Source organism: Coturnix japonica, chromosome 2, assembly GCF_054131305.1.
Source record: "Coturnix japonica strain WE chromosome 2, WE-NBRP24, whole genome shotgun sequence".
Taxonomy (NCBI): domain Eukaryota; kingdom Metazoa; phylum Chordata; class Aves; order Galliformes; family Phasianidae; genus Coturnix; species Coturnix japonica.
Window position 1 is genome coordinate 118,229,062 of NC_140664.1, and position 27,891 is coordinate 118,256,952.

Consider the following 27,891-nt stretch of genomic DNA (forward strand, 5'->3'; position numbering starts at 1 on the left):
GTTTTGTGTGTGTTTTTTTCTGTTTCTGTGTTTTAACTAAAGACGCTTCTTATTCTTGAGCAAATGGGAGACTTTTGAAGAAAAACAAGAGCAGCCATCTGGGTTTTGGGGGGTTGGATTTGCTCCTTTTTCTCGCATTTATAAAAACAAAATCCAGTCAGGAGCAGGCCGGCTCGTTCCCTAGTGCCCCCGGTGCCGGGGCAGCTGAATGCGGCCGGCTGTAGGGCGGTATTGCGGAGCCCCGCCGGCTGCTGCCGCCCCGCGCCCGCCTCGGGCTCCGCCGAATACGTCGCGGATCCGTCATTACCAGGAAATTACCTTGGTGCCCCGTCCCGTAACACGGCTGTGGAGCCCCGCCAAGCCCCCCGCAGCTCCGGCGGAGCCCCCCCCCTCCGCCCCCGTCCCCGGGGCTCACGCAGGCGCGCGCCCCGCCGCGCCCCGCTGCCGACCTGCTGCCCCGTGAATCACCCCTTCCCCTCCCACCACATGCGCAAGGAGGGAGGCGGCCCGGGGAAGCCGTGGCGGCGCATATAAAGCGCTGCCGTCGGGCCGGGCAGCGCTGACCGCTCTCGGGACCCTATTGCCGGCCATCCCTCCCTCCCGCCCGCCCGCCGCCGCGACATGGCCGCCGGCCGCCGCCTTCCGCTGCCCGCGCTGCTGCTGCCGCTGGCCTGTGCCGCCCTGGCGCCGCGCGGCCTCACAGGTAGGAGCGGGGCAAGGGCGGTGCCCGGGGCCGCCACCGCGAAGGTGCCGTCAGCCCCGGCCTTGTGTCTCCGCAGAGAAGCAGCGCTCCTGCCTGCTGCCCCCCGACGACGGGCCGTGCCGAGCCCTGGTGCCGCGCTGGTACTACGACAGGTACACGCAGAGCTGCCAGGAGTTCAGCTACGGCGGCTGCCACGGCAACGCCAACAACTTCCTCAGCTACGACGACTGCGAGAAGAGCTGCTGGACCATCAAGAGTGAGTCCCGAGCACCCACAGCCCCTGGGGTGTGGGGGGCATCGCGCCTGCGGAGCTGCATCAACCTCTATGCAGGGAGCTGGGTCAGAGGGGACCGTGCAGGATGTACCACCTTCCTTAGAATCCAACTTAGTATTATAACAAGTGTCTAATTAATGCATCGGATTCCTCCTGTAAAGCTTATGCCGTGGACAAGCTGGGTTTTGCTACAGTTGGCACAGGTGCACTCAGTGCCCAGTGCTGTGCTGTTGGGATGGGGGCACAAAGGGTTTGTTTTCCTGAGGATGCAGTGCTGTGCTGTTGGTATGAGGGCACGTAGGAGTGGTTTTACTGACTGTGAAACTCTTCTTGTTGCAGAGGTGCCCAAGCTCTGCCGAATGGAGGCTGATACAGGGCCCTGCCGAGGATACATAAAAAGATACGCCTTCAACTTGAGTTCAATGAGGTGTGAGGAGTTCGTCTACGGGGGCTGCTACGGGAACGGCAACAACTTCAGGGACCTGCAGTCCTGTGTGGATCACTGTCTGCCAGAGAAAAGTAACGGTTGTTCCAAATCCTTAATAAACTAGATGCTTTGAAAGCGATATGAAGATGATACTTTATTTGGTATTTTGCTCTAGATACCTGCACCTTGGTGCTTTTTTAAGACTTCTGTAGCACAAATGCTTATAGTTGCCTTCAGGTTGTGGTGTGTGGCTGCTCTCACCCGCCTTTTACTGAGAATGTTCTATTACTCTGATATAGTGACTTTAAATTTGAACACAGCTATACCCAGCCAGCCTCTTGCCTTCTAGGGAGCTGTGCACCTGTAAGCTGAAGGGCAGTGAGGTGAGAGATCTGTGCTGGGGCAGATATCTAAGGTGTTGTGGCTGTCATGGTCGGGAAGGTGATGTCCTGATATATGCAGAGGTGCCTTTATGAATTCAAGCCTGGGGGATGCTGTTGGGAGTGCTGAAAACTCCACACCACTTAATTCAAGTACTGATGGAAGACTTTTTGCCTCATCTGGTGTGGATCTTCCCTGCCTCTCTGTACCAACTTTTATGAGGAGAGAGGATAATTATGAGGATATGACTGTAGATGAATGTTTTCATAAACACCTGATTAATACCTATTGCAGGACAGTGCCTTTGAAGAACAGAGAGATACTAGAATGTTGTTGCTGCCTATGCTTTACTAGTGCTCGATGAGGTAGTTATTCCTGGTCAATGAGAGATTGTCACCATTCCCTTAAGCAAATGGTGAATTATTTTAAATTTCTGTTAGTGAAAGGTCTCCAGCAACAGAAGATTTTGTTAAACGTTCTTGTGAAAAATGTGGTGGGGTTTTGTACTTCTTGCAGCAAGTGAGTAGGATTTACCAGCAAAACTGTGTAGCAGGGAGAAAGTAAATAGTGCCTTTCTCACCTACAGAGTAGTTCCACAGGAATTGCTATTTGATTCATGTTAACATGGAATCAGACTGTCTCCCATGAACATTTCTGCACTCCCAAATACAGCACTGCATTTGGGAAAAGCAGATGAATTTCACTTGTGGACTACTGAGCTTGTTTTCTGGGACTGCCTGCTGCTTTCTCCAATGTATAACTCATAGGAATAGGATTCAGTAACTCTCTGAAGTCATTGCTAACACTCACGACAGTTCAGTGGGAGCAATAGGTGTTTAGCAACCAAACTGATTGCAGGGTAAGTTTTAATATGTTAAACATTGAGATTATATAAATGATCTTCCTTTTTTTTTTTTTTCAAGCTGGTCCCTTGTTATGCTATAGCCCAAAGGATGAAGGCTTGTGTTCCTCTTCAGTGACCCGTTATTACTATGATTCCACAAGTAAATCATGCAAGGAGTTCAAGTACACTGGCTGTGGTGGAAATGCCAACAACTTCGTTACTGAAGTAGACTGCTACAATGTCTGTCGAAAAGGTAAGATTTCTTGGTGTTTTGTCAGTCAGAAGCAGATAAACCAATCCATGTACCAGCACTGGGTGCTCAGTGTGTTCTGTTACTCACTGTGTTTTTTTACAAATTTATGCATTTTTATAGCTTGGACTCAGTATTCTCAAAGGAAAACTGAGATGCAATGTTGAATTGCTCATACAAGAAAAGTGTAATGTGTGGTGGTTGCACTATTCTTAATTTTTAAATGAAATGAGGAGAAAGGCACACACAGAAAGACTGTTTAATTTAGTAGTGCCCACAAGGAATCAGTATTTAAACTGTTCGGTACCAGCAACAACGCTAATTAAGGGTTTGCTTTCTTCCTGGCTCTTTAAAGTGGGATTAAAGCAAGTTGTGAAATCAATATACATTTTTCTTGAGCATTTTTAGCAGCTAACATCCTCTCTTGATTCTCTGCTACCTGTTCCCATTTCTCATTCCCATTGCTGAAGATTTCTGCTTCATCCCTTGTGTTGAATCTGAGGTCGTGGGGGGGGAAGGGTTGAGGATGATGGTGTTTTTTTTTCCTCAATGATTTTATTCAAATCAGCTATTTGTCAAAGTCAAAACAGCTGTGTTGTTATCTGCAGAAATATGTTCAGACCCACTATTGTAGATCTAATAGTCTGATTTATTTGATATGTAAATCTGTGTGAGAGAGGAAAGCATAATTAATGCAAATCTCCAGAACAGTCAGGAAGCAGACACAGCACAAAACTTAAAACAAAAACAAAAAAAGCCCATTATACTAAGGGGGAAAAATTAGGGCTGTGTCTAACATACACTTTGCCTTTGGAAAACAACGACAACAAAAGCCCATTTCTGTTTTAAACATGAGACACTTACAGTGCCCAAGTACAGCTGTATTTAAGGTGTGTGGAAAGCTTAAGTCAGGAGATGATTATCCAGTTCTGGGCTTGAAGGTCCATGGCTATTGAAGCTGTTAGTTGAAGAGCTGTGAGTGCTGACCCTTGGAAGTAGAAATATTGCCTGCCAGTTACTCATGGCAGTACTATTTCTGTGGCGTACCGCTCTGACTGTGTCTCTTCCATTCTGGCATTATAAGGGAGACACTAATGGTGTGCAAGTCTATTAAAGATGCCTATGATTACCTAATTTGAATCTACTACGCCCTGGAAGTGGTAGGGCCAGGCTACAGCCTAAGCATGCAAAAGGAGAGGAGGAAGGAGATCACCTCTTCAGCATCTTGCCCTCTGCCCCTGCATACACCCAGCCACATCCACGCTGGGGGCTCTCCTCTGCTCCCTCTTCATAGAGATGAAGGGCACAAAGAAAAGTTATCTGTCTTGCTATTAGTGCAACAGATAGGAAGACCCAAAGGATTGGTTATAACCAGTGCATTTCAAAATTCAGTAAGGTGTGGTCAACTAAAGCTCATCGTTAAGGGCATAATTAGTGTTAATTAATGTACATATACATTTCTATAGCTTGGGAGTGTACAGCAACATTAAGTAAATCTTTAAGGCAACTTAAATCTACTCTTCTCCCCTTCCCAAAGTTCACCTCCCTAGTATCTTTCTTGTAACCTTTTGGAATCTAAAGCTGAAATCAGTTAACCTCTCATATGTGTATATGCAACTGCTGTTTAACTCGATCTGTAGCTCTTGGAATTATAAGGTACCTGAATAATTTCATTTCAAAAGACTAGAGTAGAAAATGGTTTCAGTCAAAGCAAATGAATTGGAAACTGGATTCAGGGCTCTATGTGCAGATAAACAGGCAATGTGGTGGAAAAGATTTTTCAATCAGCTTTGACAGGTGCTGGCTTTCAGAACTATACTCACATGCTTAGTGTGGCTTTTGTAAGCTCTTCTGGAAATAACCCTAACTGCTACCTTGGACAATTCTGCAGCATCTGTGTGGAAAGCCTGTTCTGTAAGGAGCCCAGATGATTTTACCTTCTTTCCACTTCCCACAGACACTAGTTATAATTAGACTTTGCCCTTTTGTTGCTCAAAGAAATGAAGCAGTAGTTTTCTTTTTTACTTTTGCGATTAGTGAAGGGTGTACTTCCATTCTGGTGCTGCTGTGGGGCAGCTAGAATAGTCTTGCATTCTTCCTCAGGAAAAGAACAAACAGCAAAACCAGAGATCAGTGCCATAGTAGATGCACTGGAAATCTTACTATGTGTGTATGAATCAAGTATCCAGAACTCATTTTACAGTTTCTGACGTGGCTGTTGTTATTGGGTTCAACTGGATTAATAGCATAATAAATAATAAAATGAAGCCGCCCAAACAATGGAGAGTAATAACAACTTGGTCATTCAGCTTTGCTGACTTCTTCCTTTACTTTCTTAGCAGGGAGTCAGAAACCAACCATCAACAAGCCAAGAAATCTACTCCGCAGAAAAATGATAAGGAAACTGATCAAAAAGCCTCAGACACGTAACCCAAAGTCTTAAATCTAAAGTGCCCTTGAGTGTTTGAAACACTTTGACCCTTTATTTTTCTTTTCTGTATTATAGTTTTCCACACAGTTTTATACGTTGACATATAGTTCTGTCTTTCAGAACTGCTTGTTTTCCAACTTACTTTTTATAAAGGACTGCGTTTAATAGAAGCAGAATGAACCTAATTCTGGTTCTTCTTCTACTCTGTTGTATTCACAGTAATACTTTGCCAGATATTTAGATTTCCATGTTTTTATGGGGGATTATTACTACTGCCTTGGGAGAAGATTTCAGCTGTTAAAAATGAGTTTGAAAAACGTTGCCTTAGTGACACTAAGGGGAATACAAAGCAAAGTCTCTGCAATGGAATTTATTTTTTTATTATTATTATTATTTTTTGCATATTCTGCTTGCTAAAGAGAGGGAACCTTTTAGTTTGTTCAGAGGTCCTTAGCCCTGCCATTTCACACATTTTGGCACTGTCATTTCAGTGACCCTTTACAGTCACATTGATAGTAAAACCTTTCAGCCTTTGTAACAAGAAATATAAACGTAAATCTGGTTCGTCCCACAAAAGAGAATTGGGATTAGGGATATTTTGACAAATACTCTGACAAAGATAATGAGCGACCTGCCTTAGTATTAAAAGGAAAATATAGATGTTAGCTGAAATGTCAAACATCATGACAATATCACACTCCAGATCCTCTTGTGACATAAATCAGCATTTTTTCTTTAATTAAACACACTGAACATATCTGTTGAGGGTCTTAATAGTGATGTTTACGGGTTGTGTTTAGAAAACCAGAAGCTTCTGCGAATCTCACATAGTCTGAGGCACCGTTGTATTTCTTGTGTTAGATTATGCCTGTGGCAATATTATTGCACTTTTATGTTTGAGCCATGTCTGAATTTCAATTCATTTCACCCACAATGTTTTCTAATATGGACTGATATGTAATATTAATAAATTTTTTGGAAGAGCTTGTTTTCTTTTGTGTGATTCTGTTAATTACCCTGAATGACCTGCACACACCAATATGTGTTATGGAACTTATTATCTATTACTTATGACTAGCAGAGCTTAGTTGTCTCTTAAATCACTTCCTCATGCTGAAGTCTTCATGTGAAGAAAGCCATCGACCTGCACTGATGTCATTCATCCATGGCAGCTTTTACAGCTCAGTTGGGCTCCTTTAGGAGCTGCTGTTAAAGGGGTGCTTGGCTCAGGTGACTCTGCTGCTGGCTGTCCTGTCTGATGCTATGCTGCCTGATTAGTGTTTGTGAGGGTGGTGGGCTGAGATGTGAAATTCCTTTTGGTTCCAGCTGGAAGGTTTCAGGTGCCTGCTTTATCTCCATTTCAGTGAAGAAAGGTAGTAGGAAAACTAGCCAAGGTTTGTTTTTAATTCTGATTTTTCTCTCATCTCTCTGCTTGCAACTGAAGCAGTAAACTGCTTGCTGTAGTCCTTCTGCCACTCTATTTCTGGTACTTAATCTCAAAAGGAACTACAGTATTTTGGTGGATCTTTCATCCTAGCCCTGTCCTGTGACTCAGCCCTTAGTCGAGGTGAGTCTGGGCTGTGCTGACCTGGCACTGTCAGGATTTCAGTTGGGGCTGCTCTGGCCTTGAGGGTGATTACAGCTCCCTGAAGGAGACAAAACACACTGCCCAATGGATGCTGCCCCCATCCCTTTTCTCAGATTGTGAACTTTGGCTGCTCCTGGTACAAGCAGCCCACAAGTATCCCTCTTGAATGCCTGGCACCATAATTTGGGATGCCCCAGCTGCATTTGTTACGGCTTGCAGACAGGTTTGGAGCTCATTTCAGAAGTTGTAATTGAGTTTAACTGCTTTTTAACTGGAGAGGATGGCTCTCCTTCAGCAGCATTGCTCTGGGAAATAATCTGCCTTAGAAACGGGCAGTAGTGTGTGGCCTGTGCCACCTCCCAGCCCAGCAGTAGCAGTTGCAGGCCTCTGCAGTGTAGCTCTCCCTGTGCTCTTTCTGAAACATTCCAAGTCCAAGGGCCTGTTTTTAGGCTACGCCATTGAAATATCAGAGGCTTAGGTTTGAATCTACCTACCTAGTACCAAATAATTTAAAACATTTTTTATTCTTACAGGGTTCCCTAATAGAGCAAGATGGAGGCTGTGACAATTTCTTTCATCCCCTCTTCTACTATTCCACCTCATAAAAGTCCTACTTTATTTCCAGGTAAATGCCTCAAACTTCGCCTCTTGTTTTCTCTATCTCTTTATTTAAGAATTTCAGCTGCCACTGTGCTGCCTTGTTTGATGTGCATAGGTTACTCTGGTATCCCTTCAGACTCCTGCTGTGGCTTTGACTAACCTAAATAATTCCTTATTATCTACAGCATTTTATATGACTCATGACTTACTTCCTTTTTCAGCTTGCTGATGAAACAGCAGTGGCCCAAGGTTGGGTCAACTGTTAGCGTTTTGCCACGTTGAAAATTACTGCTGCTCACACCATCTTGCAAATTAACTTTTATTATAGTAGCCAATGTCCAGCAGCTGCTATAGTGTGTCACGGCACAAATTTCTGCTGCAGAAGAGGGAAGCAACGATTATAATCAGTTGGGTTCATCTTGTCTTGCGCAGGTAGACTTCCACAGAAGCTCATGACTAATGATTTACATGGAACAGTCATACCTGCTGCTTAACAGCAGCTGTTGAAATAAGCTGATTTGACTAAATGCCATTGCAAACATGGTCACTGTTCTTTAACTTTCCTTCGCAGTCCACAGTTCTAGTTCTTTTCTTAGTGGTATCTTGTGAAGAAGTGCATCAATATTCCATAAAGAGGAAAATTTGCATTTGTTCTTTTTCCTTAGTCTGTGGCAACACTCAGGGAACGGCTTTGCAAAGTATAAAGATCAAAATGGCAGTCAGTTGGTGTTGTGTTGCTGGAGTTGGATTTCCTGCTGACAGAAATGTCTCCATTCCTCTACTGATCCTTCAGCTGAGGAGATGGAAAATGTGGAATGTTTGAATGAACAGTTGTTCACAAGACACAGTGGGCCATGTTAATCTGTGGACTTGCATCTCAATCACAGGTGACGGATTTGATTCTTAAGCCTAAGGTCAGCCATATGTTGAGGGCAGCTCTCTGTTATTCAGGCAGTGACCAGAAAACTGCTGCACTACATAAACGTGGTTGTGCAAAACTGCAAGAACCACAATACAAACGTGTCAGAATTATTGAGTATTTTTGTTAGTGTTACCGAAAGCAAAATCTACCTCATTATCTTTCTAGAAAGCTTTGTATTATTACGTATAACTATCACTGTTGGTAATTAGCTCAGAGATACTTGCTTCTGTTGAAACAAGCCTCATTCTTTATGGTGGTCCTGTATTTAGTAACGTCTCTTCATCTGATAAATTACTTAATTGCTGAGGAGAAGATGTATTAATCATAATATATAAAGCCTAATGAACAACAGTGATATTAAAAAATCCAAGTAAACAAGAAGTCTGAAAGTGTGTTGCTTGTGGTATTAGGTAACTGATGTGACCATAAGCTGTGGTCATCAAGCTTGTGAGCATACAGCAATATTGACCCTTATTTTTTCTCATGCTCAATCCTCATTGAAGACCTTACTACATTAACTATGGGTGAAGTTCTCTCACAGATCTGGCAGCTGAGTTACAACTTTTTTGCTCAGTGAGCTTTGTGAGTGGTGAGGTACTCCTTGCTTAGCAAAGTGCAGCAGCTTTTTTATGAGGCCAGTGCCCGATTTAAATTTTTTAAAGCATAATATGAAGCACAGTACTAATACTCACAGTAACTTATAAATGCATGAGTGCTGTTCTCTATGGGATATTTTTCTCTGAGTGTAGGAAGCCAGATAAAGAGGATGAATTATACTAATAAAAGCTACTTAAATAGTCAAGAGAGCAAGTGTGAAAAATATACCTCATTATCAAGCTTTCTATCATTGTAGTAGTTTAACAAGCAGAAACCTTGATTTTTTTAGTAGTGTTAAAAAAGAATACTGTATAAAATTGCCTCCAGAGGAAAGCAGCAAGACTAGAAAGAGCTCTTGAGTTTTTCCTTTTTTTTTTTCCTAGCAAGACATTTATTCAGTTTTTTTTCTCCCTAGAAGCAGGAGGGAAGTCAGATGAGAAAAACAGTGATGACAAATGGTATTTATCGCTCTCCCAGGGACATGAGCTGCCATGCTGGAGTACAAGGAGTCTGCACAGCTCCCACTGTGCCAGCTAGAGGGACACTCCCAAGATTTCAACAGGGCCTGAAGAGAGTCCAAGGATTGCAACAACCTCCTTCAGCTCCAAGACAGTGGTGTGGCACTGAGCAGAGTTCTTTGACTTCAGCAGCAGGTGTACCTGCTTTAGAATCATATAATCACAGAATGGCTTGGGTATGAAGGGACCCCAAAGATCCAGTTCCAGCCCCATGCTGTGGGCAGTATTACCACTCACAAGATCAGGCTGCCAGGGCCCCATCCAATCTGTCCTTGAGCACAGCCAGGGATGGGGAATTCACAGTCTCACTGGGCAGCAATGCCAGTGCCTCATCACCCTCTGAGTAAGGAATTTCTTCCTATCATCCAACCTAAGTCTCCCCAAGTCCTTCTCGGCAGAGCTGCTCTCTGTAAGTTCTCCCAATCTGTATACATATCTGGGATTGCCTTAACCCAAGTACAAAGCCTTGTACTTGGCCTTGCTGCACCTCATTCAGTTCATATATGCCCACTTCTCAAGCATGTCTAGGTCCCTTTGGATAGCATCCCTTCCTTCTTTTTATCAGTTTTATCAGCTGCACTACTCAGCTTGGTGTCATCTGCAAACTTGCTGAGAGTGCACCTGATCCCACTGCCTATAAAGATGTAAAGATAAAGATGTTAAAAAGTACCAGTGCCAAGACAGACCCTTGGGGTGCACCACACATCACTGGCCTCCACCTAGACATGGAGCTGCTGGAAACAACCCTCTGGCTGTGTCCATCCAACCAATTCCTTATCCACCAAATAGTTCAACCTTCAAACTCATCTCTCTTCTTTTTAGAGATAAGGATGTGGTATTGGACCAGTGTGATACTCTTTACCTTTGTTCTTCTTCAGTTCTTATCCCTGGGTGCAAGCTGATGAGCAAAAATCTCAGCAAAAATGACTCCTACTTTTATTTCAGTGCCTATACTACTGTTGGATGCTCAATATCAGTGACTGTGTGCTCTGGTGAAGCAATAGGTCTCTCTCCTCTTGGAAAGTACTCACTAACTCATTGGTTTATTCCAGTGTATCTCCACATGGGATAGGCACTGAAATGCTCTGAAGCCTATTATAGAAAAACATTGAAAAATGTCTGTCTTAATATTAAATGCATTGATTTGACAAGGTTTTATCAGGAGTTGTTCTTTGTAACTAAGAACTGGACTTTAGTCTAGTTTTATTTTGTCTTGTTTTGTTTTTTTGTCAATTTTGAATCTTCTTTTTTAAACTGAGACTGGAAAAAGATTATGGACTGCACTCTGTGGTTATGCTGATGGAAAGCTGCTCTCATCTCCCAATATACAACAAAGGAGATCTGTGTAAACCTACTGAAATGGAGCTGGCAGAGCTTTGTCAAACTCTTACTGTCTTGGTTTTCAGTAGACACCTGTACTTAACTCTGTTAATGCCGGCAGACAGAATTGTACCTTTAAATGTGATTGCAAGCCCCTAACAGCATTCAGAATTGAGATTTCATCCATGGCGAATTGCAGAATCCCATGGAAAGCAGCTCAGAGGGCTGTGAAAGAGGGGCAAGGCATGTTTCCAACACTTACCAAAGGTAAATGAGCAGAATATAAAACCATCATGACTCCTACAGGCTCAAGAGATGACTAGAGGTGTGGTGTGTGCTGATGCTGGTGCCTTTGTTGGAAAATCATCTGGGAAGGAGGAAGGAGAGACTGGAGTGGCTTAGTGGGTTTCTCCTGCTGTACAGTGCTGTTTCCTGCTGATGTGCTCCTGCGGTGCCAGGGAATGCAGCACCTGACGTCCTGCTCTGTGGAAATTAGCTGTGTTGGAGCAGATGATATGTGGAGTTTGAGTTTATCTTAAGTGAAGAGTAACGTAGTACCAGAAATGCAAATCAATTCTCTGAGGACACTTCTAAGAACCTAGGGACCAAGCTGAGTCTAGGCACCCAGGGTTCTTCCCATCACCACTCTTGGGGGAAATCCCTATTTCCCAGCATGAGCCGCAGCCCTTACTGGGTTTGGGAAGGATGCTAGAGCCAGTGCTGGGCACAGCTGGGGGGCAAATCCCAGCTGGGCAGGGACAGTGATGGGTTAACCACTCTGGGCAGGGATAGGGAAATGACTGTGGGCAGAGAGAGAGCCTAAGTCCGGTGGACTCACATCCTTCAGCACTGTACTATGACCTTGTTGGCCACACAACGGTGTTACAGCAATATCATGCATTGGCTCATATACAGACAACAAAAAGAAATAGGAAATGGAAAAAGCTGTTTGTCCTCTCAGGTGTATCACATAGTATTAATAGACCTTTGAAATGCATCACTGTTGTCAGCAGCAGCCTAAGGGTAATACTTTTCTGCAACTTTTCTCTCTCTCTCTCTCTCTCTCTTTTTTTTTTTTTAATCCCAAATCATTAGAAATAAAGAATATATTGTTTTCTAGCTGATGAAATGTCTCAGTAGTGCTGGGCTGAATTCCCATAAAGCACAGCAAAGCACAACGTCCATACTTTCATTACTGCTGAATGATTGTGGCAGCTCTTCCTCTGCTACATGGCATTTGAACTAAGCGGATGTGAAGAGAAGTTACAATGCAAAAGTAAATACATGTAATACCCAGGAACGGGATGCATTATGACTAGCATCCACTTGCTGTTTTAAAACCCGCTCATGTTTTCTTTCAGACACTTAGATAGTCATGCTCCAAAAGATGGCTTGGACTCAATCTTTCTGTTTGCTTTGGCCATTAAGTTTCCATTTAGCATTCAATTTGCAGGGGAAAAAATGGTTATTTTCATAACCAACATCTCTAGAAACTGTTTTGTCTCAGAGAGACCTTAATGGAACATATTTAGTCTCTACAATGTCCCCTTCACCAGTAATGCTGTCATTTCCTTGGTTTTAGTGATAAGGGAGAACCAAATGAAGGTCACGAGGAAAGCAGCTGCACACTCTATATCTGTACAGTGTCGGCAGCAGTGAAGTTGGAAAAAATGGAACTAGAAAGGATTGGGAAACAAAGACCACATTTACAGAAGTGTTTGGTCATTGGTACCTAGCTACCCAACTCCAATTGTTAGAGTGGGAATTTCCCATACACTTTAAAAAGCGTCTGGAGCACCTTATCTCTGCCCCTACACATGTATGTATATATATACATATCTACTGATTGAGGCAAATAGATTAAAAAGTCTGGCTGTACCTTTCATTTTCTGAATACCAGGTTGTCTGTGGGTCATTCAATAGTCCTGCTCAGAACTGCACATGTTGGTGTAGCCCAGCATTTATACTCCCTCCCTTCTTATGTTCCAGCTGCCAGGATCCCACAGGACTTGGCCAAGTGAGTTAGATGACCAAAGACACACACAGTTTGACCCACCAATGGGCAAATGCCTAAAACTAGAAAAATGAAAACCAGGAAAATAGGTGAAAATATACATGGACATGTATATGCTTGACATAGTGTAGCTGCTTAGGTGACCAGCAGAGTCTGGGACCAGATCCTACTCTCTGCTGGTTTCTTCTGCCTTTGAGTGAATGAGCTGGGGTTGGTGAATTTTCTGCTATTACAATTTCCCCAAAAACATAACTGACTTAAATAAAGGCAAAAATATATCCTTACATTTCCTTAAATGCTGCATTATGAGAAGATATCAAAACATGAACCACCTCTGGTCTCAGTTTTGCAAACCAGAAACCTGTCTGACATTTTGAGCAATCAAAACCACACCCTATTCCATTTGGCTCTGATTTATTGACTAGAAAGCCCTCATATCATTCCCTCCCTCCATGGTTGCTAGTACTAACTACAGTCCCAGATAACATTAAAGAAAACTTGCTCTGCCAAAGATGGCTGTGGTTACCATTGTAATTTTCTAGCACAGTTATCATTTTCACATTTCCACTTTCTGTGTTTCCCAGTTCAGAGATGAATCATACATATATAAAAAAAAAAGTGCTCATATTAAATTGGTTTCAGAGCACTAAGAAAAAACATCCACCGCACCCTGTGATTAATTCATTAATCCATCTTTCAAAACAAGTAATCTAATTAGCTTGCAAACAAGAACATGACGCACACGTGGCTCTTCAAATGGTGTTGACATACTGAATAGCTCAGATTCCTGAGATACACTGCCTTTCACTTGATGCTTACAGATACTGTAAGACCCTGGCCAGAATGCCTCTGCTCTCAAGCGTTACTGGATGCAAGACGTGGAATGGACTCATTTCCAATAGACACACAGAATAGATCTTATCATTTGGAGGGAGTTGAAATTACAAATGCTTCTAACTATCATCCTAAGCTGACTAGAAAGAAGAAGATTTTAAAAGACCTGGGGGCAATCTTTTGGCCCTTTCATAAGCACTAAAAGTCAAGAAAAAGTTAACAGCTCGTGCATATAGATACATCTTTATACACTAAAAAGAAGGTCTGAAAATGCAGATTGACCAGCGAAGAATGCAAAGAGAGGTCTGTTAGTTCCGTTATAAGTGTTACGCTGTGGCAAGAGGTCACAGAGTATAAAGAAAGGGTGGTGGTTTGCAGCAGACTCAAGCTGAAAGTCATATATACCTATCATCCAATTAGAAGCCAGCCCAGAAAAAAGTACCCAACAAAATATTGCTCTTCTATTCTTAATGATACAATTAGCTTTAACCATTTCAGGAAATGCAATAAACGGGCTGTTTTTAGCCTTTCATTCTAATATATATATTATATATATATATATATTCCCATTTATGTCTATATTGTCACGCCACAAAATGGAATTTTTGTGGGCATGCGGCAGCTGTCAAGGTCTCAATCCTTTCAGTCAATGGAGCTGATACTGCACCTAATTCATCCTTGATGTCATCCAACAAGGAAGACTTTATTTTCTGGTACTGACTTCCTGATTTTTTACTAGCATTTTTGGGGGGACAAATTGTAATGTAACTGGAAACTATTTCTCAATTATCTTGCAAAGTTCAACCCAAAAGAGAATTAAATGCTTGCAATACTGTTCATTACCATCTTCATCTCGGAAATCTCTAGGGAACCCTGACAGTTTCTGAAAATTCAATTAATTGACTGCTGAAAAAAGGAGGAAGTTATAAATGTTACGATGAAGACAAGGAAGGCGAATGACCTACCACATTGACCTGAGTCTGACAAGATGTCTTCTGGTACACCTAATACTTGGTTAGTGGCTTAGATGGCTGGAGACTGACATGGGAAAATACATATATACCTTATATATTGTGTAATGGTTCTTACACTAGTTTCTTTTTGTATGAGCTGAATCAGAAGGCCTTTTTGGGGTGGCCTTGTAGTAGGTTGTGGGAAAGGCCAGAGATCTGGGTTCATGGGGATCCAGTCATGCAAATAAAGGAGCAGGGAGGTTAATGAGTACACTGACATCTGACAGTAATCAACCTCAAATTAAAGCACAGATTGATAGAATTCATCCCACAAATGCCACCCCACAAATGCTGCTCTTGAGAACTTTCAAGAATGCAGTCTGAAAGCAACCAGTGCACTCAGAAAATGTGAAGAGCAGGCCTAGTAAGCAGCACTGTCTGTCAAAAAAAGAATTGCTGTTCTCTGTAAAGTTTGAAGTTCTTTTGGTCTGGAGCAAAAGGGGAAAAAAAAAATAAAGTGGTCATATCAGGTTTTTAATGAAAAACTATTTTTGTAAGATTTAATTACATTTCAGTTGTATCATTTTTACCAGAAGAAATATAGAGTAGTCAAGTCAAAACAAAATATGAAGAACATAAGAAAAATGCTTTCTTCTTTTCTCCTGTAATGCTGTTGACAGAAGCATGTTCTCACAAAACAGGCAGTCTCAGTCAGACTGATATTTCTCAACAGAAAGGTTTTTCCTTTTGTAATTGTGTGGCCAAGCCTAGTCAGAGACTTCATCTGTTCATCTGTACTTATCACTTCAATGAGAAATACTGGAATCCTGTCAGGTGAAAAATCAGTATGAGTATTTGACTGAGGAGACCATGAAAAAATACAGATGAAAACAAATGTTACATCATTTGAAGTTCTACAAAGCCTATGAGTCCTTTCAGGTTGTAAATTCAGTGCAGTAGTTTGTGCTGTTTAATCTTTAAATGAGTTTTCCATTTTGGGGAAGAGGTTCAGTGGATAATAGAGCAGTACAGACAAAGAATGTCTTACAACCAATTACCAGCCCAAACAGCTTAGTGCAAATGCACCAAGGCTACTTCTGGCCTGAAATGACTTTGAAACCACTATGAAGCTGCATTTGCTTGACACTGCACCTGAGTGAAGAAATCTTACCAACACAAAAACTGGAGACGTGTCTGTACCCAACACATAGGTATACCTAAAGGCACAGTCTCCCAGGTTAGGGTTGTTTCTTATTATGCTGCTCTATGCCTTACTTACTTACTGTTTGGGCACACTCTGCCCATGTCCTAAACAAACTCAACAAATGGCAGCTCAGCATAGGAAGAGCTGTATTGGTGCTAAAACCAATTACTAATTCGAGACACTGTTTTTTTTGGCATTAGGTGGTGTTGTGCTCAAGTGTGAGAGATGAGTCACATCCAAAAAGATCACAGCACAAGCCAGACAAAGATGATCTGCAGAAGTTAAAATGGATTTACTTTTACTTTATTTTGCCATGTGTTTTCCGTTTCTATTTTCAGTGTTAATACAGTTTTATTTGATACTCAGTGTCATCACACACATTTTTATGCTCTATGTTGAATAATTTTATTCTTAGCCTTAAACTCATAAGTTCAGTATCTGCCATAAAGGAAAAAGAAGGTATTGTAGCAGTATTTGGCATAGGTAGGCACAGGTGGAAGTCTCCACAAGTATCTTGGACCCATTCTCATACCTCGTAAATGTTTCAAAAAATAAAATCCTGCCACCATTTACAAGCTGCAGAAATAGCCATGACTGTTTTGCCAAATGTGCATGGCAGTATGTATTGCACAAGTCTAACCTTTTTATATGACCCCTAAAAGTCTGTCATCTAAAATATAGATATATAGAACACAAGTTATACAGAGTAATATATACATTTAATGAGCTCACTTTAATTCCTCTTTCTAATCATATATATATTGCTCTGAAAGTAATGCCTCCTGTTTCTTTCAGGTACAAAGAGCTCAATAACAGTGTTAGATTGAACAAATTCTCAGCTACAAAACACTGTTATTTTTCAGCATAGGCAACCACTAGCTGATTTGCACAGATGAGGTAATCAAGATACTCTTCATTTCATTATGTGGCAGCTGTGCATGACCATCCAGAACAAGGCTAATCTTTCATGTCACTATCATCACTGCTGGAATGCATCACCCACCACCTCACTGTTCTCACATGCACTGCCTGATCTCCATAAATGTTCAGCAATGTCAGTGGGTGCCATTTTGTCTGCATGGAAGAATACAGTTCCATACCTTTACTTCATGTGCATTTCTGTTTCAGTGTCATTCTGCCAGACTGCCCCTCTTCTGCCATCTATCACATGGACACAATACATCATAGAACACTGTTGGGAAGGTTCACCCTCAAGCATAACACCACCATCTGTTTCTGAAGTTGTTGGCTAACGTGATGAAATAGGAGGCAGTACTTTTGGAGAAGACCTCATTAAAAAAGATCCAGAAAGGTAAGTGTGGGCAATAGATTATTCCTGTAAACTCAACAACCTAGGAGCAAGCAGTAATTTTTCCATACTAAAGGTTATTAATATGCTGAAATGTGGAAGAAGCTATTGTCTTCCATTCGGCTTCCTACATTAAATACTGGCTAGTTAGAGGGATCTGCTCAAAATGTAGTGTGTTCCTTCATTTTCTGAGTCACATTTTCCCCCACAGTTAAAACAGAAAGATTGATTTTATAGAGTGTTTGCAGTTTGGTTTTATTATATACCTCTGGTTTTATAGCCCGCTATTTTATGATGTTCCATAAAACTAACCCAGAAGCATCCCACCATGTTCTTTGAATCCAAATACTTAACCCTCCAGCCTTTTCCAGGCTATACTTCTAGTGAAATTCTTGGGAATTTCAGTTGAGCACAGACTAGCTTCATACTGTAGGGTTTGTCATTAAAGCCTTCTTAGATAATTTGACTTTTCCATTTGCTTCAGCAGTTTTAATTTCAATCATGCCCTACCACAGCCAAGTATGATGACAACATCTTTCAGGGAAGCATTTGCTTTCCCTGAATCCTTGTGCCCCCCTTTAACTCAGTCCATTCTTTACCACATTTTACTACTGATAGGCACAACTTAACAACTCTTCCCTCATATTCTTGGTAAAAAATGAAGATCAGCTAAGAGAGCCAATTAAACCAGGAAATGTTCTTATATAGTAACAATCAGGAGAAATGCTAGAATACCTCCTTTGGCATTGCAACAAGATATTTTTCCAAGCCTAAAGAGTCCTTTGAACTGTTCTGAGGTCTACTCATTTCCTTTTCTCCTTTAATCTTTTATGGCTCAAAAAGACGTAATGAGTGGTCTTTGAAATATAACTTTTCCTTGTGTGAAATCATTCTGTTTCATTAAAATTTTTGAGAAACCATTTTTTATGGTTCGGAATGGGAATAAAATCATTTTCTGAGATATTTTGGACAGATTTCCCAGGTCCTGCTGACACAAGGCAGTGAAGCTCAGCTCTTGTGTTGCGGCTTTTGTTCCTCTGAGGTTTGGCAGAGGAGAGCACAGAAGAAGTGATCACCTTGTGTGTTGTGGGAAACCAGGTCTGAATAATGCCGGGCTGCACTTGGGCAGGCGATCACATGTCATTGTGAGACAACCACACCATTTGAATTTCCACTGTGGAGCAAACCTCATCCCATTCCTGATATAATTCCTTCCGTTATTTCCTTCCAGTTCCAGTGCCGTATGGAGATGACATATCCCACCAAGAAATGAGGTAGATACAACTTCACTAATCACTGGAAAACAGAACAGGACATTATGCTCAATAATCTTGATGGAGAAGGCTTTACAAATACAAAATTGGATCCAATCTGAAAAATTATTGGAAGATCAGACTTATCTAATTGCTCAATGCAATCAGTGATGATTGTCCTTTGAGGTTGAACTACTCCCACAAAGCACAAGTTCTTTCTTCTTCTCACACCTTCTCCAGACAAGCTGTTCCAGTGTTCCACCACTATTTGAATAAGGAATTTTTTCCTAAACATCCAATCTAAATTTCTCCTCTTTTAGTTTAAAGTCATTCCCCCTTGTCCTATTGCTAACTACTGTGTAAAGATTCAGTCCCTCTCCTGCTTATAAACTCCCTTCAAGTACTGGAAGGCTGTAATGAGGTCTCTCAGGAGCCCAGGCTGAACAATCCCAACTCCCTCAGCTTTCCTTCATAGAAGAGGTGCTCCAGCAAATACAGCATTTGTGTGTGTCTGCTTCCCTACATGCAGGTATGAGTGCCATGCCACTGATGACCACATCTGGTGGGCCCCTCAGGTAGAGCAGATTGAGAAGGGGATTCAAAAGCATTAGACTGAAATTATACCAAGGTAGAAATGCTTTTCCTCTTCTCCTTTGTGCTTGTTAAAAGTACCAAGGAGCTTATCTTCAGAGCTCCCAGAGACTTTGGGGCTATTTTTACACAGCAAATGGAATAACTTTTTTCATGTGAGGGATACTTAGCTCTGAATTAATGAATATTTCACATTCATTAAAATTCACCGTAAGCCATATTCATGACCCTTTAATGCCAGATAGTGGATTGCTAATTGTGCCTACTTCACAATTACAGGGACAAACCACTGTTAGACTGCAATGAATGCACCCAAGAAAGCTCATCTGCTTAAAAATTACAGCTCATTGTTTGTGACCTCTCACATCCGCTAATGTTACTGCTGTGAAAAACCCTTACCTGCTACAGATTGGCACCAGCCAGATGGATGAATCAGCTGAAAACCTGTACAATGCCCTGAGTGAATCAGTTATACCAATCCCTCATCTAGCAAATTTTCTGAGTTCATTGCCGTCTTTCACACTGAAGCTGATGAGGAAGTGAATGACTTGGTGGCTTAGTAACAGAAGGAACTGTTTAATAAGGCAATGAACCCTTTTAAATCATTTTGGTATTTTCTAAATTGGATGGCTTAAATATCTGGAATAGCAGCTGAGCTCCTGTCTGAGACTTTTCCCAGATGTGAGCAACATTCGCTTTTGTTTCATGAACTGTCTATTTTCTGAGTAACTGCATCTATTATCTTGAAAAATACCATGAGGACAGACAGGTATCAGGATTTCTCCTTACTTCCCCTCAACTTCAGCCTCTCACATGCTTGTTTGAGCTGAATTACAAGGAAAAGGAGGGAAGCACTTCAGTAAGCTGGACTAGAATTGCTCTTATATCTAATTCCACTTGTAAATAGCCTACCTGAAGAAATTCTACCTGTGTAGAGAAAAGCCTGTGCTTAGCTGCAGAATGCTAACAGCAATGGAGAGTATTGGAGAACATTAGGTTAGAAAGGGCAGTGACTGACTGGGAAAAGAAATGACACTCTCCAGATCAATGCCATTTCACCTAGGAGTACCACGTGGGCATGGCATTTACTCAGAGGTGTTGGCTGCACTTCTGTGAGTTAGTTTAGTCTCCTTGCCTGTAGCATTTAACCCCAGATCTCACTGTTGTACCAAACAGATAAATCAACGCTGAAAAAGACGTTCTACCTGAAATGGTAGAAAACACTTCAAACTGCAGAAAGTTCACATAAAGCCTTAAGACAAACTAGCAATAATACTTTTGGCTGAAGGGCCCTGTGGAAGTATCCCGTGGGAGGTTTCCCTTTCTGAGCCATCCTCAGATTTCTGCTCCCCTGCAAAAGAATTCAAAGACAACTTAGATAATTTCTAGAGAAATGATGCCATAGGCATAGCCAGCATTTAATGAAGCCTCTGAATGGTGCCTCTCGAGACTTGGTATGCCACAGGCTCCTGCTTGTTGGCAGATACCATGGTACGTGCTCACCTGGCTGGCACTGAAAGCTTCAAAGTGTTTAGCTGTGTTCAGAATCCTCATTATTAGTTACAAGATGATTTACTAAACAAAAGAAATAAAAAACAAATACAAAACAAAATAAAAAAATAAATCCAGGCTGAGATCCACTGCAGATAACCACAGTTCAGATGTAGGATGCCATAACCTCAGATGACATTGTTAAGTCTCCTAATATTTCAGGTAGACAGTGGGCTGTCAGTGAACCAGTGAGACTCAGCCAAGTCTTATCAGAATATTGGCCTATCAGGGGCATTGCTGCCCAGAAAAGCTGTGGTTGCCCCATACCTGGAGGCATTCAATGCCACGTTGGACAGGGCTGTGGGCAGCCTGATCTGGTGCATGATTTAGTGGTTGGCAATCCTGCCCACAGGAGGGGGTTGGAACTACTTATCTTTGAGGTCACTTCCAACCCAAGCCATTCTATGATTCTATGATTCCATTTAGGAGTCTGAATTCCAACTCTGAACCCTTCCTTGGAGGGACATCAATCATAAATATTATTACTCCTTCTGTTTCATCGGTTAGCTCAGTTGTTACTGCCCTTACCCAGATATGAACACCTATGGTCAGTTCCTTCCTCTGATGAGAGAGAATAAATCCATACATCTGTCATAAGCATTCCAGTTTCACAATACAGAATATTTTTAGTAAAGCTCCTCCAAATCTCTACCTGTGGAAGTATTCCATAATTCAGTATTCATTGAAAGTGAAAGATGCCAGTAATGTAATTAAATTTCAATGGAATACACACATAAAAGAAGAAAGACCTGGGTGACAGAAACCTGCTTCAAGGAGAATTTCGTATTAGAAAGTTAAGTATCTGCCATCGAAATCTCTGCTGCTCTGAAAAAAACATCTTTACGGCTCTAAGATCTGGTTCACCTCCCATCACCCACGGTCCCTGCATGTATGAGGCTTTTGTCATGCCAATGCTCTTGGAATGACAATGGGGAGGTGATGATGGGACATGAAAGAATAACTACTGGGTAAATCTCATAGGGTAGTTAAGTATGGGTGAGATGCTGATGTATTTCTGACTACAGCTGAAAGATCTTTTTAGAATTTAGAATCCTTAAAGCTAGTGGAAATCTGAGGACTTAAATTTTGAATGCAGGCAGCTGGAGAGCAATGACTGATAAATACACAAAGTTTCATGTATACGTGCTTTAACATTGTCCTTAATAACAGTGTCCTGCGATGATTCTTCCCCATATTCAATGTTGTTACACTGGTATGCTCTGCTGGAAGTGTCTCACACTGCTGACGTGTTTCAGACGTACTTCTGCAGTGAGTGCCCTCTGCACCAGCATCTTCCTTACATTTGCATCCTTTATTTGCTGATGGCAATCAAGTCAAATAAGTCCTAAAAGTGCCTGTGAAGCAAAGTTTTACAGAAAATGGACTAAGTTATAGAGATGCAATGTTTCTTGTGCCAGAATTACTTCACCCTCAGTATTTCACATGTATTTCTAAGTAACTGCATGTTCCCTCCAGAGAGTATCTGAGTGATGGCAGTTTCCAAGGGCAATAAATCTGTTAGGTGAGATAATTGCAGCTGTTAAGCAATGCCATTTTATCTGTTGTAAGAAAATGTTGCACAATGCAGACAAATAGCCAGGGAAATTGTACAGCTCCTGAATAGTTCCCAGTGGTAAAAACATCTATGCTAACCTGGGGACTCCTTATTTTGCTTTAAAGATTTGTTTTGACAGCAATATTTCCAGATCAGTTGCTAGACCTATTCCCGTCCCATGTGAAGTGTCACACTGTGCTGTCATTTCTATTGCCCCAGGTTGTCCCACTGGACCCCACCTTTAACTGTGCCTGTGCCTGCTTTGAGAAGTGGTAACAGCTCCTATGTCATTTGGGTTGGATCAGTGTAGATTCCTGACTGGAGATAATTATTTAACATAGAATGCAATGTCTTTTTTTTAAATGTTCTTGTGTTTACTTGTTTTCTTTTTTGTGGGAGTGCATGTAAAATACTGCTTTTCCTGGCATTTCCTGGATGATCCCAGCTCTATTCCCTGGACAAATAATTTTTGAGCTAGACAGAGATATTACAAAATACAGATTCTGGTGAGCAAAATACTAACATGATGAGTTCATTCCTGAGTATAACACAGATTTCATCCTGGTTAGTTTGTCCTTAGATTAGTTTTAAAATAAAGCTTAATAAAGAAATGGCCTCAAGTTGTGCCCGGGTAAGTTTAGGTTGGATGTTAGGAAACACTTCTTTACAGAAAGGGTAGTTAAGTACTGGAATATGCTCCCCAGTGAGGTGGTTGAATTGCCATCCCTGGATGTGTTTAAGAGCCGTTTGGATGTGGTGATCAGGGATATGATTTAGCAGAAGTTTGTTAGAGTTAGGGTACTATGGTTAGGCTGTGGTTGGACCTGATGATCTTTGAGGTCTTTTCAAACCTGGGTAATTCTATGATTCTCTGAATACATTTATTACTACAGTCATGGATGAGATCTTGTTCTTGTGAAAATCAGTGGATGGATGGAATTTGTAAACCTGGGTCTTTTATTTAGTCTCATTTCTCATAGCTTCCAGAAAAGCTGAGCACCTCATCTGAGTAAGAAATCTCCAGATATCTTCTAGATTAAATTCATTTTCATACTAAGATTATTATTCATCCATAAAATGAATGATTCAAATTGAAAGACTGATTGATTCCTACAGTAATTTTGGAAAGCAGATGACCATAAATGCATGTAAAGTGGCTGTGACCAGTGGACAGCAGGTGGTTCAGTGCTTATATCAGAATCTAAGGAGGGTTAGAAGCTAAAATATCCATGGCACTGATGGACAAAGGAAGGGCAATTCATGTCATCTACTTAGAATTGTGTAAGGCCTTTTACATGGTAACACAACACATCCTTTTCTCTAGAGAGGTATGAATAAAAGGATGGAATATCTGGTGGAAAAGGATGGGTTGGATGATCACAGCCAGAGGGTTGTTTTCAATGGCTCTGTGTCCAAGTGGAAGTTGATCATGAGTGGTGTCCAGAGGTCTGCTTTGGGACCAGCCTTCTTCGACTTCTTTATCAATGACACAGATAGTGGGATTGAGTGTACCCTTAGCAAGTTTGCTGTGCTGAGTGATGCAGTTGACACAATAGAAGGAAAGGATGTCATCAAGAGGGACCTGCACACACTCAAGAATGGGAACATGAGAATTTAATGAGGTTTAACAAGGCAAAGTGCAAGGTGTTGCACCTACAGACTGGGAGAAGAACTCATAGAGAACAGCTCACAGAGATGGACTTTGAGGTCCTGACAGATGAAAACCTGGACATGAGCCAAAAGTGTGCACTTTCAGCCTGAACAGCAAACAGCAACCTGGGCTCCATCAAAAGATGGTTGGCAGCAGGTGAGAGGGAGGGGACTGTCCCCAGCTACTTTGGCCTCATGAGGCCCCATCTGGAGTACTGCATCCAAGCCTGGGGACCCCAGTACAGGAAGGATGCATAGCTGTTGAGTAGAGAAGGGCCATGAAGGTGATCAGAAGGCTTCCATGTGAAGAAAGATATGGAGATCTGAGCTTGTTTAGCTTGGAGAAAAGAAGGCTCCAGGAAGACCTCATTATAGCCTTCCAGTACTTGAAGAGAGATTACAAGCAGGAGGGGGTTTCTGATTTTTGCATGGTCTGATAGTGATAGGACAAAGGGGAATGGATTCAAACTAAAAAAGAGGAGATTTAGATTTAATATAAGGAGGTAATTTTTTTACTCAAAAGATGGTGAGGTGCTGGCACAGGCTGCCTAGAGAAGCTGTGGATTCCCCATCCCTGGAGGTATTCAAGGCCACCCCTGGGCAGCCTGATCTAGTTGCTGGCAGCCCTGCACATGGCAGTGGGGAACTGCAACTAGGTAATCATTAAGGTCCTTTCCAACCTGAAACCTTTTATGATTCTATGATATCTTGATAATCACAGCTGTGGAGATGTTCTTGGCCTCCAGCTCCTGCTCTGTTTTGTTCTGGGACTCAAATAAGTAAGTGGCACTCCACACCAACCTGGCAGAACTTGTCATTGCACCTCACCTGATGCTGCATGCAAAACCAGTTGGAATTAATTTCCCCCCTTTATTATCACTGTGTAGATAGGATACGACAGCTTCTAGCAGTCATAACTACTACTCTGGGTGTCACATTTGCCCTGCAAGCAGTGCAGCCATGCTCACATGTAAGCAGAGGTATTTCTTATCATCATTCCAAGGCTTATTTCCACAGCAGTGTTGCCCTTCTATCCCACTTATGTCCTTAAAGTTTCTTTTGCAATGTCATCTTGATAGCAGTTGCACAAATGCAAACAGAAGTGCTTGGATTCCAGGCTACAGTATGAGGAGCCAGATATTTTGTCTAACAAGTTCATGCCTAGCACCATGAGAGATTTTGTTGCCTCATGTGGGACTTGTGTATTGGCTTGTCTTTTACTGTGAGTGTGTGGTAAGCAGGAACTCTCCACAGACAGCCAAAACAGTGAGAGTTGTTACCCCAGCAGTTATATCTACACTGATTGCTAATGGCTTACTGTGTGACTTGGCTTTGCTTTTTATTTATTTATTTATTTTGTGCCTGTTTTATTTGGCCTTTTGCTTGCACAGTGCCTCCCACAGCAGTGCCTTGCACTCCCAGGCATCCCAGGGTCCTGGTAAACAAAAATGTTCACAGCAATATTGGATCTTGAATTGATTCTCATGTGGCATCCTTAGGCAATTCTTCTTCACACTTCATACACCTGGGATCATTTTTCTGCTTGGATTGGTCTCCTGAAAAAAAATCACAGCAAACTGAGCTAAATGTGAAGGATGTTTGGTGAGTTGTTTGATTCTGTCCTAACAGTTCAAGGAATCAATAAGAGAGAAACTGTGTTGAAATGGAATAACTTGGCAAAAGAAAAGAAATCGTCAATCTCATCATGGTAGGTGCAATAAATGCGCTTCCTTCTACTGAGTAAACCTGAGTAAAACTCATGGCCACTGTTGAAATAGTGGAAAATGATGGTATTTTGGAGACTGTGTGGATAGCACATCAATACTGAGCACAGAAAGCAGCTTACAGAGGTGCTTTGGTACGAGCTCATCTGTTTTGTAGAAGCACATTTATCAGCCACATCACTTGGAGAGCATCCACAAAAGCTAGAAGTGTAGCATGGTTTGCTAATGGCAACAAGAGTTATGGCCTGTCGAGCACACCAGGATCCAGCTGCTGGGGGAGTTGTGAGGGAGAAGTATGTGCTCAGAGGTGGGGAGCGGCTCTGGAGATATGAGAAACTCCGGCACAAGGGAGGGAGGCAGCTGGGAAAGGAGGGAGATGCAGTGGGAGCTGCTGAAGGCTAAGCTGGAGGGTGCTGATGGTATTCCAGGAAAAGCTAAGAGTGAAAATGACCGTATTCTGATGCATCTGCTCAAAGGAAATCTCAGAACAGTTTCTATTTTTCCATTTCAACCTGAAAACATCCAGATGTTTTATTATATGCCCAAAGATGTTTCTTTTTCCAAGCTAGGAAAAAAAAAGTGTCCCCTCTGATACTTTAAAAAGACTGGAGGTGATAAAAGTAACATAAAATCTATGCTGGAAATTTAATACAAAGAACAGCCAGTTCAGTCTTTATTACTACAGTCAGGTTATTGAGACTGTGAATGTTGTTGAATAAATGACCTTCTGCATTAAATGAGATTGAACAAGGCAGAAGTGAACCTTCAGGCATCCTCTGAAATCAAGTGAGAGGGGAAAGGAGAGCTAGGAGTTCCAGGGGCAGAGGTCAGTGCAGCTGTACCCAGCAGGAAGGCCTTGGCCGCTATTTCACACAGGAAACCCTTTGGCAGTGTTGCCTTCCTGGATGAGTTACAACAACCTGCTGAACAGATCTGCCTTTGGGAGCAGAGGATGCTCTCTTATGGACCATGGAAAAGAGGCCTCATGGTCCTGCCTCTGAATGCAGTTACCAGAGTCTTTTGGAAAGACGGATGTGGGTATTGCATTCCCATGCTGTTTCCATGTATTTCTAAGTAGAGGGCTGTGAGCAAGCATTGGTGGTGCAGACAAACAGGCCCTACAGGGTGAGAACTGCAAGCTGCATAGCTTCCAGTGGTAAGCCCCTAATAGGAGAGGGGATGTATCCCAGAACAGTAGTAGGTCAGTGAGAGGTCCAGAAGCTGTATTAGTTTCAAAGGAAAGCAAAAATAAGTTCACAAGGTGTGTGGTATGACAGAGTTGTCTGTAACAGCTGGGATCCGCACTCCCGCATATAGGTTATAAACTTAACTTTAATTTTGATCCTCAGAAGTAGCGATGCCAGCACTGCTCCTCTCATGCCAACACTTCAGGCTTTCACAGAAGGGAGAAGAGTCAGAAGAGCCTCATCTTTTAAATCAGCTGCGAGCCAGTGATGGGCATCATCTTAAGGGGCAAATAATCTACTGAAAGTGGGAGGTGCAGTTACAGAGTGAAGCTGCTTTGGGACCGTAGGGCTGAGCTGACTCCTCAGCATGAGAGTATGGGTGTCAGGGGTGGGTGGGTGGGTGGGTGGGACATGTGTGAACTTGCTGCTATGATTCATAGAATTATAGAATATCCTGAGTTGGAAGGGACCCATAAGGATCATCGATTCTAAATCCTGGCGCCACACAGGACCACCCAAAATCCGAACCTTATGCCTGAGAGCACTGTCCAAATGCTCCTTGAACTCCTGCAGCTCAGGGCCATACCCACTGCCCACTGGTGAGGAACCATTTCATGATCACCATCCTGAACCTCTTCTGCTGCAGCTCTATGCTGCTCCCTTAGGTTCTATCATTGGTCACCAGAGAGAGGAGATTATTGCCTGACCTTCCACTGCCCCTCATTTGATCCTCCCCACACAAGGCCTTCTGAAATATCATGAAGAAGTTCATAGGGCTGATTCCAACAAAGCCTTCCTAGTCCGAGTCTTTGCCATTAATCGCAACCTGTAAGGAACCACTGGTTTTCAGTAACTAATATGTACAAAAAAGTACATATTTCAATAAGAACAAAATATTTGACCCAAACAAATAACATAGCCTAGTGTTTACCAGTAGCACTGAGCAGAGCCAGCGTGTGCCTGCACAGTATGGCCTGTCAGCCCCTGAAGTGCTGTGGCTGCCAGAGGGGTTGGAAGATGAGCTTGCTCCACATGGCAGGGGGCAATCACAGACCTGGTGGCTTGGAGGAAACAGAGTGCCAGAAGCCACACAGATATTCTAGATGTTCTTCCCTGTGCCTGTGATGTTTATGGACTGCAGCTTAGTAGTTATCACTCAGTGCCTGAGAATTCATAAATAAAATATAATGTGCTCTTCATTCTCACCTCAA

At 42.2% G+C, this 27,891-nt stretch overlaps 1 protein-coding gene and 1 long non-coding RNA gene across 3 annotated transcripts; both read left to right on the top strand.

The window, feature by feature from the left end:
* The first annotated feature begins 558 nt into the window (after positions 1-558).
* On the top strand, positions 559-6,293 carry TFPI2 (tissue factor pathway inhibitor 2). 2 transcript variants are annotated; one of them, XM_015853559.2, is made up of 5 exons: positions 559-703; positions 780-959; positions 1,317-1,496; positions 2,709-2,882; positions 5,219-6,293. In XM_015853559.2, the coding sequence occupies exons 1-5, from the start codon at positions 622-624 to the stop codon at positions 5,320-5,322; spliced, it is 720 nt and encodes a 239-aa protein (XP_015709045.2). In that variant the 5' UTR covers positions 559-621; the 3' UTR covers positions 5,323-6,293. The 2 variants fall into 2 exon arrangements, with proteins under 2 accessions (XP_015709045.2, XP_015709047.2); XM_015853561.2 differs by having other exon boundaries at positions 5,222-6,293.
* A 1,870-nt stretch (positions 6,294-8,163) lies between these two features.
* On the top strand, positions 8,164-10,686 carry LOC146762134 (uncharacterized). The gene is made up of 2 exons (XR_014943057.1): positions 8,164-8,385; positions 9,433-10,686. It is a non-coding gene; the product is annotated as an uncharacterized LOC146762134 (long non-coding RNA).
* The last annotated feature ends 17,205 nt before the right edge of the window (positions 10,687-27,891 follow it).